Below are 15,115 nucleotides of genomic sequence, written 5' to 3'. Positions count from 1 at the left end.
ATTGACCCTTTTTCTGCTTCTCTTTATATTGTACTTTTATTCATTCTAACCCCTGCCTAGCAGGGCTCTGCCTTGGGCACTCTCAAGTGTTATCTCTCTGCTCTGTCTGCTTTTTTGTGGCTGCCAGATCGCCCTCTCTCTTCAATCTCCTATTGTAAATAGAGTTCTAAAAGGGTTGGCTCACTTATTTCCACCCACGCCCTTTGTTAATGCCGCAGTGGGACCTTAATTTGGTCCTTACCTATCTGATGTGTGCTCCCTTTGAACAATTGCCCCCTCCAGCTGTTGACCATCAAAACAGCCTTCTTAGTGGTGATTACATCTGCACAGAGGATGAGCGAGTTACAGGCGCTATTTTACTCGCCTCCTTATCTTATGTCCTTTTCAGACAGGGCATCCTTCGCACCAGGGCATCCTTTTAACCAAGTTGGGACCCCATTCCATCTGGGTCAGTCCATCACTTTGCCCACCTTCTTTGCTCCCCGCATCCCTCTAAGGAAGAGGAGCGTCTCTACTGGCTGGACCCAAAAAGAGCGTTATTGTTCTACCTTGAACGCACAAACGAGTTCTGGGTGGACGACCAACTCTTTGTGGGATATGTGGGAGCAAAGAAGGGAAGGGTAGTGCAGAAAAGGACCATCTCTCGCTGGGTTGTTCTCTGCATCAAGATCTGTTATGCCTTGGCAAAGAAGCAGCCCTTGAGGGATTAAGAGCCGATTCCACCTGTTGAACGGCTGCATCTACGGACTTGGCTCTGTGTGTACTATTTCAAGACATCTGTCAGGCAGCAAAGTGGGCTTTTTTGCACACGTTCACAAAACATTACTGCCTTGGTGGCCAGGTACACAGGGACTGGCCTTTCGCCCGTTCAGTCCCTCAAGACTTTTTAGTTTAGGATATGAATCTGCAACTCACCGCCTGGATGGGATGGCTCGGGTATCTGATTCAATTGTAAGGGACCTGCAGCTAGAAGTCTCTATCAGATGAACAAGTTGATTACCTTCGGTAACAGATTATCTGGTGGACACTCTGTTTAGCTGCAGATTCATTACAGCCCCACCGATGCCTCCCCGCTTTGCGGACTAATATTGTACGGCTAGAGTTACTCCCCTTTCAGGGCCCTAGTTTTGCACACAACTACGTCAGCTACTTCATGGCTGTGTGCTTCTGGCGTGGAAAAAACTAAAAGTACTGACGTCCGCGTGCCTGGGTTGCGCCTATATAGGCACCGCAACGTCACAACCGGCGGCATCACACCGAGCTGAATGGAGCCACCCGACGTTGTGCGCAATGGGGTATTGCTCAGCAAAAGTTTCCGGATCCAGCCTGACGCCTGGGAAATTCAAAGGTAAGGAATCTGGAGCTAGATAGAGTCAGTACCAGATAATGCGTTACCGAAGGTAAGTAACTTGTTCTATTTAGCGTAAACATGAAGCTTAAAACACTCTGTTTAGTAATGTTTTTAAACGAGGATTTCATGAAGGGTTTTTAAACCCAGTTGCTCCCATTGGATATGTTAAATTATCCTTTGTGAATGTTCTATAGGACACTTATCATTGAGATAATTCTTCATATTAATTTAATGCGCTCTTGCCTGATGCTCAAAAAGCAAAACTGATGGGCAGTTAGGTCATAATGCATTTTACAATGTGCACTAATAGTAAGTGGGGAAACGCCTTGCGTCCTAAAAACAGTAATCATGAAAACAACGTTTTGAAAATAGGATGGGGCAGTGATTAACACGTTATATATTGTACTATATTGATATATTTTTTGGATCTTGTTTTTATTAAGTATTCAGCAATGATTGATAACCCTGGTCTTTTTTTTTTTGCTATACAGTAAGATTTATTTTTCATGTTATGATATTTCGCTTTTTCTACTGTCTATCTTTTTATTTATTCTGTAATGCTGCTCTTATTCCTCCTCTAATAAAATAAATGATATATAAAAAAATAAAAATACATTTTAAAGTAGTTTCATTAGTAATCAAAATATATTTGTAGCAGAACCAAAGACGTTAACATAAATTGGAATTTAGACTTTATTGTAAACGATAAATGCAAAAGATTAAACAATTTTAGATTTATATGTATCTATTGTATTTTTAGGGAAGTGGAAGGTGAGCTTGAGACAGTGTGGGAAACTACGTCGCAAGAAAACAAGAAAATGAAGGAATTCTTGGCTAAATCGCTAGAAATTAACAAATACAATGCGAGGAAACCTCACCAGTTTGAATCCGATGAAATACCGCAGAAAGATTCAGATTATAGAATTGCTTTTTGCGACTCTGATTTAAAGGTTTTGTCCCCCAGCGAAGATCAAAGTCAACCGGAACATTTGAGATGACCACACATTTGAGATGACCACAGCAAGCAAATGCCCACAGACACCAGCCGAAGCAGACTATCAGACCTAGAAAAATACCATGAAAGAGTATTTGTCCAAGGAGAAGTAATATGCTACTGAAAGAAATCGCTGAGCTGTTTCTATGCAACTTTGTTAATACTATTCATGCATGTTTTACCGTAACTAAAAGATAACCAAACAGGGGATTGCTTTTGTCTTGCTTTTTCTTACAAAGTTATTTTCTCTTATATCAGCAGTAGTTTTCACTTCACCCATTGTGACACAATTTCTCCTTTTCCACATTCAAAAGATGATCTTCAGGCAACATCTTCTTTGAACAATCACTATTTCGACATTTGAGCCATTTGTTAATAATTGCCTAACATTGAATTCTCTATTACTATCTGTAATGACTTGCCTTTTATGTTCGACTACCTTAATTCTCTCATTGAAACTAATAATTGTATTTTTACAATGATAGTTATGTGTATTTGTTCAATATGATTACCGTAATACAGTATAGCACAAATACAAAGACACAATTAAATGGGTTGTAATACACACAGTTATCTAGTACCTAAAGCAGCAATATTGCCAGAGTAGTCTCCAACATCAAAGTCAACATTTAATGGAAATTATTATTTTGATGCTTGATAAAACACTTGCAAGCAGAACTTGAAAGTGACACTTAAGCTTTGTAATAACTCAAGAATAATACTATTTTGATGTTAAAATAAATTAGTACAACAAGTTGAACTATAGTTGTCTATATTGTCTTAGAATACGCTGACAATACATTTACTGTGCTTAAAATCTAATCTTTCTGATGGATACTTCCAACCACAGATTGCTCAACTTTTCAATGAACCTAGGCGCCAGACTGGATCCAGAAATTTTTCTCGGGAATTCCGTTGTGTGCCAGTGGGTGGCGTTGTCTGACTCAATTTTGGATCTGGAGGTGATGTCAGGGCCACAAAATAACGGCCACCTTGCGTGAAAAATCACGTCCATTCTTTCCACGCCTTCTGATGCGGATCCAGCGTCCTCTTTTACTCTTGTCACTTGACAAACTTTTATACAAATGTTTTCCAGTGTGCGAAGGACATTTCTCCTCCTAAGACTACAGGTTTTTATAAACAGGTTGCAGTGGTTTAAATAAGAGTACAGCAACATAATTAAAGAAAATATTGCATCCTGGTCAAAACCCTGTCCCCACACCCACCAACAGTTTCGTCAAGTTACACAGTTGTCATACCATCCCCAGGCTCAGTCTCCAATGCGGAAGACAGGCTGTTGTACTCCCGCCATCTGCCCCAGTTTATATTGAATTTCTGAGGACAACATCTAACAATATAAATCTGTTCTTGTTTGGCGCAACACCAGTCTATTCCAGGTCTCCACAATGTCAAGCTAGGGGGCCTTGATGGTTTCCAGGAACTCTCAATCGCTCTCTTGGCCACCAGTGCCACCAAACCTACATGTATCTGACCCCCCTCGCACCACCAAACTCATGCATAAGACCCAGAAGGGCTATCCTCTGGGTCAACGTGATAGGTCTGGCCAGGATCGCAGGCAGGACAGTACCTACATTTGCCCCAGGACTGGGCAATCAAGAACTCTGCCAAACCATATGGAAAAAGTCTGCTCCAGGGGCCGAGGTTTGAGTACAGTTAGACTTAGAAAGAATACCCGAATGCTAGAGTCTTTGAGGTGTCATGTATGTTAAATTGAGGTAGTGTAATTGGATCAGTCTGAGTCTCACAGATATTGCAAGCACCCGAGGAGCCATGTACACCTCACGCCACGCTACCTCCTCCAGTTCTCCCACCCATCTCCATATAAGCAGAGGAAGCATCACTGGGGCGTTACAAATGAGAGAGCGATAGTTCTGGGAAAATACACCCCTGACCCAGACCACCCATCAACAATTGCGCCTTCAGGGAGCAAAAATAAGGTAAATTTATTAAGCGGGTAAAATACTAACCTAGTGCATGTCTCAGTTGCAGGTATTTGTGGAATCGAGTATGGGAAAGTGTGAATTGAGTGAATATTGTAATGCCAATTAGATCCCAATATCAAAAGCCCTCCAACCACGCTGTGTGATCTAGCCAGCATCCCTTTCAAAGATGGTTTGTTTAATCAGTCTCCTGTCCCAGCCGGTAAATCTATTGGCTGCCCTCCACACCAGGATTATCACTATGGTGACCTCTGGGATATTGAGGGGGACCAACCGACCATACATCACTCCGTCTAGACCGAGATGGACGGCTCAAGCTGGTATGCTGGGCCATTCCAACCGCCGGTCAACAAATCATTGATAACCAAGAGGTGAGATGCCCAGTAATCTAGGCAAATGTCCACAGCGCCAGGCCTCCATTGTACACTGGGCAGCGGCATTTAGTTTGTGGACTGCGTGAGGGCTGATCCAGCCAGAGGAATGACTGGAACACCGTTGGCACTTTAGTGAACCAGTCATTGGGGATGTGGAATGGGAAATTCTGCAGACTATAATGAAAACCGGGAGTATCATCCTCTTAATCGGAGTTCCTCAGCCCAGGATGTTAAGAGGGAGTTTGTGCTGAGCAGCTAGACTAATTTTAGTGCCTTTGACAAGGGAGGCTAGATTGAGATGACGTGTGAGCTCCAGTACTGTTTTTTTTAAATTTCTTTTTATTAACAAATTGAATAAACGTCACAAGGCAGTTCGCAGTACAAATCACTTTACATTCTCTTTCCCCACACCTTCGTAAAATCTATATCTACATCCATGTTAGATTCAAGCTTGGGTTGTATCCTCCTGTCTACCTTTGATCAGTTTGAGCTGGGATCATGGGAGGAGTACAGATGTTTCCTCTGTATTCGTTCCAGTCCTACCAAAAGAGAATCCACTTCTTTGGACATCCCGTGGCTATGTATACAGTTTTTTCACGAAACATACACCAGTCCATATCTCTCTTCCAGATCAACACTGTAGGTGCCTGAGTTGCCCCCCACTTCTGTGCAATATTACGTTTTGCTATCATCAATCCCAACGTGACCGAGGTGATACATGTGCGATTTGGGTCGGTGGGTTCCCACACATTTAGGAGGCACCTTTTATCTTCCAACGTGATGTCGTGTGAGCACCTCGCTCAGTACCACATGTACTTTTCACCAGTATCTCTGTATGTGCATGCATTCCCATAATATATGGAGGAATTGTCCTTCAGTGCCACGCCCCTTCTACATGCACTATCCTCTGCCCTCCCCATACGCACCAGTAATGTAAATACGGTGTAGAATCTTTAGCTGCACAAGCCTCAGTCTGGCTGTTATCGCTCCTTCATGCGGTGAGGTGACCGCTATCGCCCAATCCTCATCGTAGACTATGATGCCATTCATTTCCATTTTTCCCGTATCTTCAGGAGGGATTCGCCGGAGTGGTTCACTAACTTTTTGTATGTAAGTGAGATGGCCTTCATTGGCAAATGGCCGTCTAAAATACGGTCCTCCAAGGGGGAGGACTCAGGGGGGGTCACTCCCTTCTGGAGACAAGACTGCAGTGCATGCCGCACCTGCATGTACCGAAAGTATTCTGTTGGGGCTAGATCATACTCCTGTTGCAAGGCGGGAACCGATTTAACGTCCCCTTTCACCCAGAGATCACCAATTATTGAAATACCTTTAAGGTCCCACTTGTCGAAGCCTCTGGATGACCAAATATTTCCGCGCAGTTCCGAGTCCCATAGTGGGGTGGCCAGTGTCACCTTGCGGTCCCAGCCCAAGCTTCTGTTAGCTGCCAGCCATATTTGCACTGAATGCCTCGTGGGCCCGGTCAGTTGGCGCCTCCCCGCGGCGGAGTAGAACGCTCGGTTGTAGTTTTCCCCTGGTAGTAACCACCGATCCATCGCGTAGCCCGGGTCGTTTGCCTGCCTAAACCTACCATGATTAATGGCTGCCAAGTGTGCTGCCCAATAGTATTTCTTTAGGTCGGGGAGTCCAATACCACCATCATACCAGGTAAGATTCAATTTGGGCATTGCTGTGCGGGGCTTCCCGCTCCAGAGCAAGCTCCGTAGCAGGCTTTCAATTTTTTTAAAATAAGTTGCTGGGACAAGATCTAGCGAATTCTGCAATACGTAAAGAAATTGGGGTAGGGACATCATTTTAAATAAGGATGCTTTTCCCAACAGTGAAAGCGGGAGCGCCTTCCAGTATTCCGAGTTACTCTTGAGTCTCCGTAGGGGTAGGAGCAGGTTGTGAACATATTTACTAGCGGGGTCAGTTGTAATGTAAATACCAAGGTATTTGAACCTGCTTGGTAATCTGTATCGGACAGTTTCTGCGTAAGCCAGCGAGTGGCCCCCGAAGAACTTATAGCATAGATTTAGCCCAGTTGATCGAGTATCCAGAGTACCTGCCAAAAACGGCAAGGATGTCTAATACCGCAAAAAGGTAGGCTTTTGGAGAGCGAAGAAACAGCAGTATATTGTCTGCGTATAATGATATTCGGTCCTCCCACGTGCCAACCTATCTAAGTCCTTTTATCACCGGGTCTCTTCGCACCTAGGACCCTAAAGACTCTAGGGCCAGAGCGAACAGGAGGGGGGAGAGAGGGCAACCCTGTCTGGTTCCTCTGCTAAGACTGAAAACCTGAGATTTTTTATTATTTACCACAACTTGGGCTAAAGGTTTCGAGTAAACGAGCTGCACCCACTGAGTGAATCGGTGCCCAAACCCCATTTTCTTGAGGACTGCAACAAGGTATGGCCATTCAAGCATATCGAGCGCCATAGTATTTATTTATTTATTTATTTAATTTCTTATATAGCTCAAGAATAGACTCCTTACGGGGTATCTCCGCGCTTTGCTCGTTTAGATGTATATATAGAGGAGGTGTGATGGATGAGCTGTGATCTGGTAAGCAGAGCGATCCAATTATTCTTCAAGGAACAGTAAGGTTTTTAACTTTTTCCTGAAGGCGAGGTGGTTAGAGATTTGCCTTATGCTGAAGGGCAGGTTGTTCCAATAGGTGGGCCCCACCAAGGAGAAGGCACGTCCACCTTGTCTGGTCTTTTTTACGAGAGGGGTTTTCACCAACAATTGGTTACTTGAGCGCAAGGATCTATCAGGTTTGTAGGGGTGTAGTGTTTGACTCAGATATTTGGGGCCATTTCCGAACAAGCATTTGTGGACGGTGCAACAGGTTTTAAATTTGACGCGTTGCCGTATTGGCAGCCAGTGGAGTTCTCTTAGTAAGGGCTTGGAGGGGGTTCGTGGAGGGGCATTCAGAATCAGCCTTGCCGCCGTATTCTGTACCACCTGTAGACGGTTTATGGCATCCTCGTTAGCTTGTATCAGGAGCCCGTTACAGTAGTCGAGGCGACTTATTACCATAGTTTGTACAAGGGTCTTTCTGTAGTTGTCCGGGAGATAGGGGAAGACTCGCCTCAACAGTCCGATGGTGTGGAAACATGCCCCCGCGATTGCATTCACATGCTCTTTTAAAGTTAGATTTTGATCTAACTTAACTCCCAAGTTTTTTACTGTTGATTTCGGGGAAGGTACTGGACCTAGGTCCAGAGGCCACCAGTCAGGGGACCACAGTACTGAGGCTTTTCCAAAAAGCATTACTTCCGTCTTACCGACGTTACATTGGAGACGGTTAGACGCCATCCAATTGGAGATGGCCCTCATTCCTTCTGCGAAATTTTCCCTTACATTAGCATTGAGAGAATGGAAAGGGTAGAGGAGTGGGGTGTCGTCAGCATAAGACACCGGAGTGAATCCATATTTCCTCACAATCTCAGCAAGGGGGGCCACGTACACATTAAACAATGTGGGGCTTAGGCATGAGCCCTGTGGCACCCCTTTCGTGAGCACCCTTGAGGAGGAACGATAGGGTCCCAAGCTGACGGATTGTGAGCGCCCGGACAGAAAACTCTCCAACCAAGAAAAGGCCTGTCCTCCAATGCCTACTCCCTTTAGACGGCTCATGAGAATCTTATGGGACACAGTGTCAAAGGCTGCCGACAGGTCCAACAGCACCAGAATCATTGAGCCTCCTCTATCCTGTGCCATCTTGATGTTGTCGGTCACGGAGAGGAGTGCTGATTCGGTGCTGTAGTTGGGCCTGAACCCAGATTGTGAATGGTCCAGGCCCCCTGTCGCCTCTATGAAACTGGACATGTGGGTGTTGACATGTTTCTCTGCCAGTTTACTGAGGAGGGGCAGAAGAGAGATAGGGCGGAGATTGGAGAGCTCTGTCCACGGGTAGGTGGAATTTTTTCAGATGGGATTCACTACTGCCTCTTTCCATTGCTGGGGGAGTTTGCCTTCTTTGAAGGAGAGGTTCAAGACTTTTTGAATAACAGGGCAGAGAGCTGTGCTTAGGATGTTCATTACTCTGGGGGGGAGAAGATCCAGGGGGGATCCAGTTTTTATATTGTTAAGGAGTGATCTTATGTCATCCACCGTGGTTTCAGGGATGCAAGTGAAGGTCACAGAGTTAGGCTGTGTGCAAGAGGCACTAAGAATCTCTATGGTGTTAGGATGGTTGTTCAAAATTTTATTATAGATGGTATCAATTTTTTCTTCAAAGAATTGTGAGATATCATTACACAATTCCTGAGAAAAAGTGTCAGGGCTTTCACATGCTAAAGGGTTAGTAAAATTCCGAAGAACTTTATATAATTCTTTAGTCGAGTTGTCTGCTTCATCGATTTGAGATTGAAGGCTGATTTTCCTTGCCTTTTTGATATTTTTATAGTAGGAGGAAGCAGCCTGTTGGTAGAGCTCTTTACTTTCACTGGAATTATTCTTTCTCCATTGTTTTTCTAGCTTTCTGCATTGTTGTTTCTCTAATTTTAACGTTTCAGTATACCAGGTTTCCTTTTTATTGGTCGATGATTGTTTGACTAGTTTTTGAGGAGCTAGAAGGTTTATAGTGTCAAGCAGAGTGTTGTTGAGTTTGGCTAGGGCCGACTCGGAGTTATCAGAGTCAATAAAAATCGGAGTACTCCATACTTCAGCGAATGTCTCTGAGGTGATCTTATGCCATGGTCTTCGTTTGGTACTCAGATTAGCAGAAGGGTCAGAAAGTTTGGTGGGTTGCATGATGGAGAATTCCAGCATGCTATGGTCAGACCAGTGCACAGATCTGGGAGAGTGGCAGTGAATGAGTGGGGCGTTAGAGAAAATAAGATCTAGGGTGTGTCCTCCCCTGTGGGTAGGGCCACTGTTCCGCATATGTAGGCCTAGAAGGGCAAGATCAGCTAGAAGAAGCTTGGTATCAGGATCCTCTGGTACATCAACATGGAAATTAAAATCCCCAAGTAAGATGAAACGTTCTCCATCCTTCATATGTGGGGCAAGTGTTTCAGTCAGGTTAGCGAGAAGCTGGTATTAGGGCCAGGGGGTCGATATACCAAGGCTCCCTTCCAATTGTTCTTAGTTCCGGTGTTAATTTTGAAAATCATAATCTCCATAGAGGGGAGTAAGGCTTGTTCTATTATTGTAATGCGAAGGCTGTCTTTGTATATTATAGCAGTGCCGCCACCTGTTTTTACCGGGCGATCTTGTCGCAATATTTTATACCCTAAAGGGATTCCTACCGTAACAGTTGGTACAGTGTGTGGTTTTAACCAAGTTTCCGTGAGAAAACATATTTCCGGATCAATGCTAAGGATAGTGTCCCATATTTCAGTACAATGACGCGGGAGTGATCGTACATTTAGGAGGAGGCTTTTCCAGCCTTTTTTTCCTGGCTTAATGTTCTGTAAGGAACCTATTGTGATGGTATTAGAGGTGGCTTGAAAACCACAGAAAGAACAGGAAAAGGGGCCTTCTGAACATAGCCAGGTGTTATGGGCACATTCACGAGGACCTGGGGGACGGAGAGCTAATAGAAATTGTGAGGAGTACCTGAGAAGGGAGTCAGCAGGGGTAGGCATTGTAAACAGGAGATTAGCACGGCGAGAGGCAAGGTGAGTGGCCCCCGGCCCCGTCCTGTCGCGGACGGGCGCAGACGGGCTGCTCTTTGGCTCCTCTTCGGCTCCACTGCGCGCGATCGCTGCGCGCTCACTAGGGGGCGAGGGCTAAATAGCCCCGATAGACCCAGCTGCTAGAGCGCTGACCGCCAAGCAGTTCCAAACAGGAAGTGGTGTCCACCCCCTTGCAATCAGAGGGAGGACTAATCAGCGATCCTAAATACGGCTCCTACAGCAAAGGTACACCGATCTGAAGTGTGGTGATAATGCGTGCAAGAATGCGAGCAGCAAGTAATTTTAAAAAGACGATTTTTCCGTTTCAATCACAGAGTTAAAAAACATTCAGGCATATCACAATTTACATGTGTTGGAGCGTGGGCTCAAAGTTATGTCCTCTGGCGAGCTAGCATGTCAGGAGGTCCTGCCACTACCCCTTACCGCAGCGTCTAAGAGTCAGGCTCAGCCTAAATAGCCCCGATAGACCCAGCTGCTAGAGCGCTGACCGCCAAGCAGTTCCAAACAGGAAGTGGTGTCCACCCCCTTGCAATCAGAGGGAGGACGAATCAGCGATCCTAAATACGGCTCCTACAGCAAAGGTACACCGATCTGAAGTGTGGTGATAATGCGTGCAAGAATGCGAGCAGCAAGTAATTTTAAAAAGACGATTTTTCCGTTTCAATCACAGAGTTAAAAAACATTCAGGCATATCACAATTTACATGTGTTGGAGCGTGGGCTCAAAGTTATGTCCTCTGGCGAGCTAGCGGGTCAGGAGGTCCTGCCACTACCCCTTACCGCAGCGTCTAAGAGTCAGGCTCAGCCTAAATAGCCCCGATAGACCCAGCTGCTAGAGCGCTGACTGCCAAGCAGTTCCAAACAGGAAGTGGTGTCCACCCCCTTGCAATCAGAGGGAGGACGAATCAGCGATCCTAAATACGGCTCCTACAGCAAAGGTACACCGATCTGAAGTGTGGTGATAATGCGTGCAAGAATGCGAGCAGCAAGTAATTTTAAAAAGACGATTTTTCCGTTTCAATCACAGAGTTAAAAAACATTCAGGCATATCACAATTTACATGTGTTGGAGCGTGGGCTCAAAGTTATGTCCTCTGGCGAGCTAGCGGGTCAGGAGGTCCTGCCACTACCCCTTACCGCAGCGTCTAAGAGTCAGGCTCAGCCTAAATAGCCCGATAGACCCAGCTGCTAGAGCGCTGACTGCCAAGCAGTTCCAAACAGGAAGTGGTGTCCACCCCCTTGCAATCAGAGGGAGGACGAATCAGCGATCCTAAATACGGCTCCTACAGCAAAGGTACACCGATCTGAAGTGTGGTGATAATGCGTGCAAGAATGCGAGCAGCAAGTAATTTTAAAAAGACGATTTTTCCGTTTCAATCACAGAGTTAAAAAACATTCAGGCATATCACAATTTACATGTGTTGGAGCGTGGGCTCAAAGTTATGTCCTCTGGCGAGCTAGCGGGTCAGGAGGTCCTGCCACTACCCCTTACCGCAGCGTCTAAGAGTCAGGCTCAGCCTAAATAGCCCGATAGACCCAGCTGCTAGAGCGCTGACCGCCAAGCAGTTCCAAACAGGAAGTGGTGTCCACCCCCTTGCAATCAGAGGGAGGACGAATCAGCGATCCTAAATACGGCTCCTACAGCAAAGGTACACCGATCTGAAGTGTGGTGATAATGCGTGCAAGAATGCGAGCAGCAAGTAATTTTAAAAAGACGATTTTTCCGTTTCAATCACAGAGTTAAAAAACATTCAGGCATATCACAATTTACATGTGTTGGAGCGTGGGCTCAAAGTTATGTCCTCTGGCGAGCTAGCGGGTCAGGAGGTCCTGCCACTACCCCTTACCGCAGCGTCTAAGAGTCAGGCTCAGCCTAAATAGCCCCGATAGACACAGCTGCTAGAGCGCTGACCGCCAAGCAGTTCCAAACAGGAAGTGGTGTCCACCCCCTTGCAATCAGAGGGAGGACGAATCAGCGATCCTAAATACGGCTCCTACAGCAAAGGTACACCGATCTGAAGTGTGGTGATAATGCGTGCAAGAATGCGAGCAGCAAGTAATTTTAAAAAGACGATTTTTCCGTTTCAATCACAGAGTTAAAAAACATTCAGGCATATCACAATTTACATGTGTTGGAGCGTGGGCTCAAAGTTATGTCCTCTGGCGAGCTAGCGGGTCAGGAGGTCCTGCCACTACCCCTTACCGCAGCGTCTAAGAGTCAGGCTCAGCCTAAATAGCCCCGATAGACCCAGCTGCTAGAGCGCTGACCGCCAAGCAGTTCCAAACAGGAAGTGGTGTCCACCCCCTTGCAATCAGAGGGAGGACGAATCAGCGATCCTAAATACGGCTCCTACAGCAAAGGTACACCGATCTGAAGTGTGGTGATAATGCGTGCAAGAATGCGAGCAGCAAGTAATTTTAAAAAGACGATTTTTCCGTTTCAATCACAGAGTTAAAAAACATTCAGGCATATCACAATTTACATGTGTTGGAGCGTGGGCTCAAAGGTATGTCCTCTGGCGAGCTAGCGGGTCAGGAGGTCCTGCCACTACCCCTTACCGCAGCGTCTAAGAGTCAGGCTCAGCCTAAATAGCCCCGATAGACCCAGCTGCTAGAGCGCTGACCGCCAAGCAGTTCCAAACAGGAAGTGGTGTCCACCCCCTTGCAATCAGAGGGAGGACGAATCAGCGATCCTAAATACGGCTCCTACAGCAAAGGTACACCGATCTGAAGTGTGGTGATAATGCGTGCAAGAATGCGAGCAGCAAGTAATTTTAAAAAGACGATTTTTCCGTTTCAATCACAGAGTTAAAAAACATTCAGGCATATCACAATTTACATGTGTTGGAGCGTGGGCTCAAAGTTATGTCCTCTGGCGAGCTAGCGGGTCAGGAGGTCCTGCCACTACCCCTTACCGCAGCGTCTAAGAGTCAGGCTCAGCCTAAATAGCCCCGATAGACCCAGCTGCTAGAGCGCTGACCGCCAAGCAGTTCCAAACAGGAAGTGGTGTCCACCCCCTTGCAATCAGAGGGAGGACGAATCAGCGATCCTAAATACGGCTCCTACAGCAAAGGTACACCGATCTGAAGTGTGGTGATAATGCGTGCAAGAATGCGAGCAGCAAGTAATTTTAAAAAGACGATTTTTCCGTTTCAATCACAGAGTTAAAAAACATTCAGGCATATCACAATTTACATGTGTTGGAGCGTGGGCTCAAAGTTATGTCCTCTGGCGAGCTAGCGGGTCAGGAGGTCCTGCCACTACCCCTTACCGCAGCGTCTAAGAGTCAGGCTCAGCCTAAATAGCCCCGATAGACCCAGCTGCTAGAGCGCTGACCGCCAAGCAGTTCCAAACAGGAAGTGGTGTCCACCCCCTTGCAATCAGAGGGAGGACGAATCAGCGATCCTAAATACGGCTCCTACAGCAAAGGTACACCGATCTGAAGTGTGGTGATAATGCGTGCAAGAATGCGAGCAGCAAGTAATTTTAAAAAGACGATTTTTCCGTTTCAATCACAGAGTTAAAAAACATTCAGGCATATCACAATTTACATGTGTTGGAGCGTGGGCTCAAAGTTATGTCCTCTCTCGAGCTAGCGTCTCAGGAGGTCCTGCCACTACCCCTTACCGCAGCGTCTAAGAGTCAGGCTCAGCCTAAATAGCCCCGATAGACCCAGCTGCTAGAGCGCTGACCGCCAAGCAGTTCCAAACAGGAAGTGGTGTCCACCCCCTTGCAATCAGAGGGAGGACGAATCAGCGATCCTAAATACGGCTCCTACAGCAAAGGTACACCGATCTGAAGTGTGGTGATAATGCGTGCAAGAATGCGAGCAGCAAGTAATTTTAAAAAGACGATTTTTCCGTTTCAATCACAGAGTTAAAAAACATTCAGGCATATCACAATTTACATGTGTTGGAGCGTGGGCTCAAAGTTATGTCCTCTGGCGAGCTAGCGGGTCAGGAGGTCCTGCCACTACCCCTTACCGCAGCGTCTAAGAGTCAGGCTCAGCCTAAATAGCCCCGATAGACCCAGCTGCTAGAGCGCTGACCGCCAAGCAGTTCCAAACAGGAAGTGGTGTCCACCCCCTTGCAATCAGAGGGAGGACGAATCAGCGATCCTAAATACGGCTCCTACAGCAAAGGTACACCGATCTGAAGTGTGGTGATAATGCGTGCAAGAATGCGAGCAGCAAGTAATTTTAAAAAGACGATTTTTCCGTTTCAATCACAGAGTTAAAAAACATTCAGGCATATCACAATTTACATGTGTTGGAGCGTGGGCTCAAAGTTATGTCCTCTGGCGAGCTAGCGGGTCAGGAGGTCCTGCCACTACCCCTTACCGCAGCGTCTAAGAGTCAGGCTCAGCCTAAATAGCCCCGATAGACCCAGCTGCTAGAGCGCTGACCGCCAAGCAGTTCCAAACAGGAAGTGGTGTCCACCCCCTTGCAATCAGAGGGAGGGCGAATCAGCGCCTCTTCCTGGATTGTTGTTGCCCTCCCCATTACCCCGTGGACTCTGCGTAAATTCAGAGCAGTGTTCTGCTGGGGCATGAATCCGGATTGGTCTGGATGTACCAGATTGTTGATTACTTTGATCAATCGGGTGGCCAGGAGCTTTGCCAAAATCTTGGGTTCAGCGTTAAGCAAAGAGATCAGCCTATAAGAGGCACAATCTGTACGAGACTTGCCTTCTTTATTAATCACTGCTAAATTTGCTAACCTTTGATCACGTGGCAATTCCCCTCGCTCTTTACTTTCTGCGAACATCCTATGCAAATGAGGAGCAAG

The 15,115-nt window shown here is 46.3% G+C and overlaps 1 protein-coding gene across 2 annotated transcripts in view; it reads left to right on the top strand.

Moving 5' to 3' along the window:
• CEP89 (centrosomal protein 89) overlaps positions 1–3,105 on the top strand; it is a 1,224,823-nt gene extending 1,221,718 nt beyond the window's left edge. The window contains exon 19 of one of the 2 annotated variants that reach the window (XM_078670561.1): positions 2,112–3,105. In XM_078670561.1, the coding sequence (XP_078526687.1) occupies positions 2,112–2,349 (238 nt within the window). In that variant the 3' untranslated portion in view covers positions 2,350–3,105. The remainder of the gene's footprint in view (positions 1–2,111) is intronic. The other variant, XM_078670562.1, reaches the window with a different exon arrangement.
• Positions 3,106–15,115: the final 12,010 nt, after the last annotated feature.

This window comes from Lissotriton helveticus, chromosome 12 (genome assembly GCF_964261635.1).
Source record: "Lissotriton helveticus chromosome 12, aLisHel1.1, whole genome shotgun sequence".
Classification (NCBI taxonomy): Eukaryota; Metazoa; Chordata; class Amphibia; order Caudata; family Salamandridae; genus Lissotriton; species Lissotriton helveticus.
Note: the sequence above shows the minus strand (reverse complement) of the source record. Positions and strands in the feature narration are given on the sequence as shown.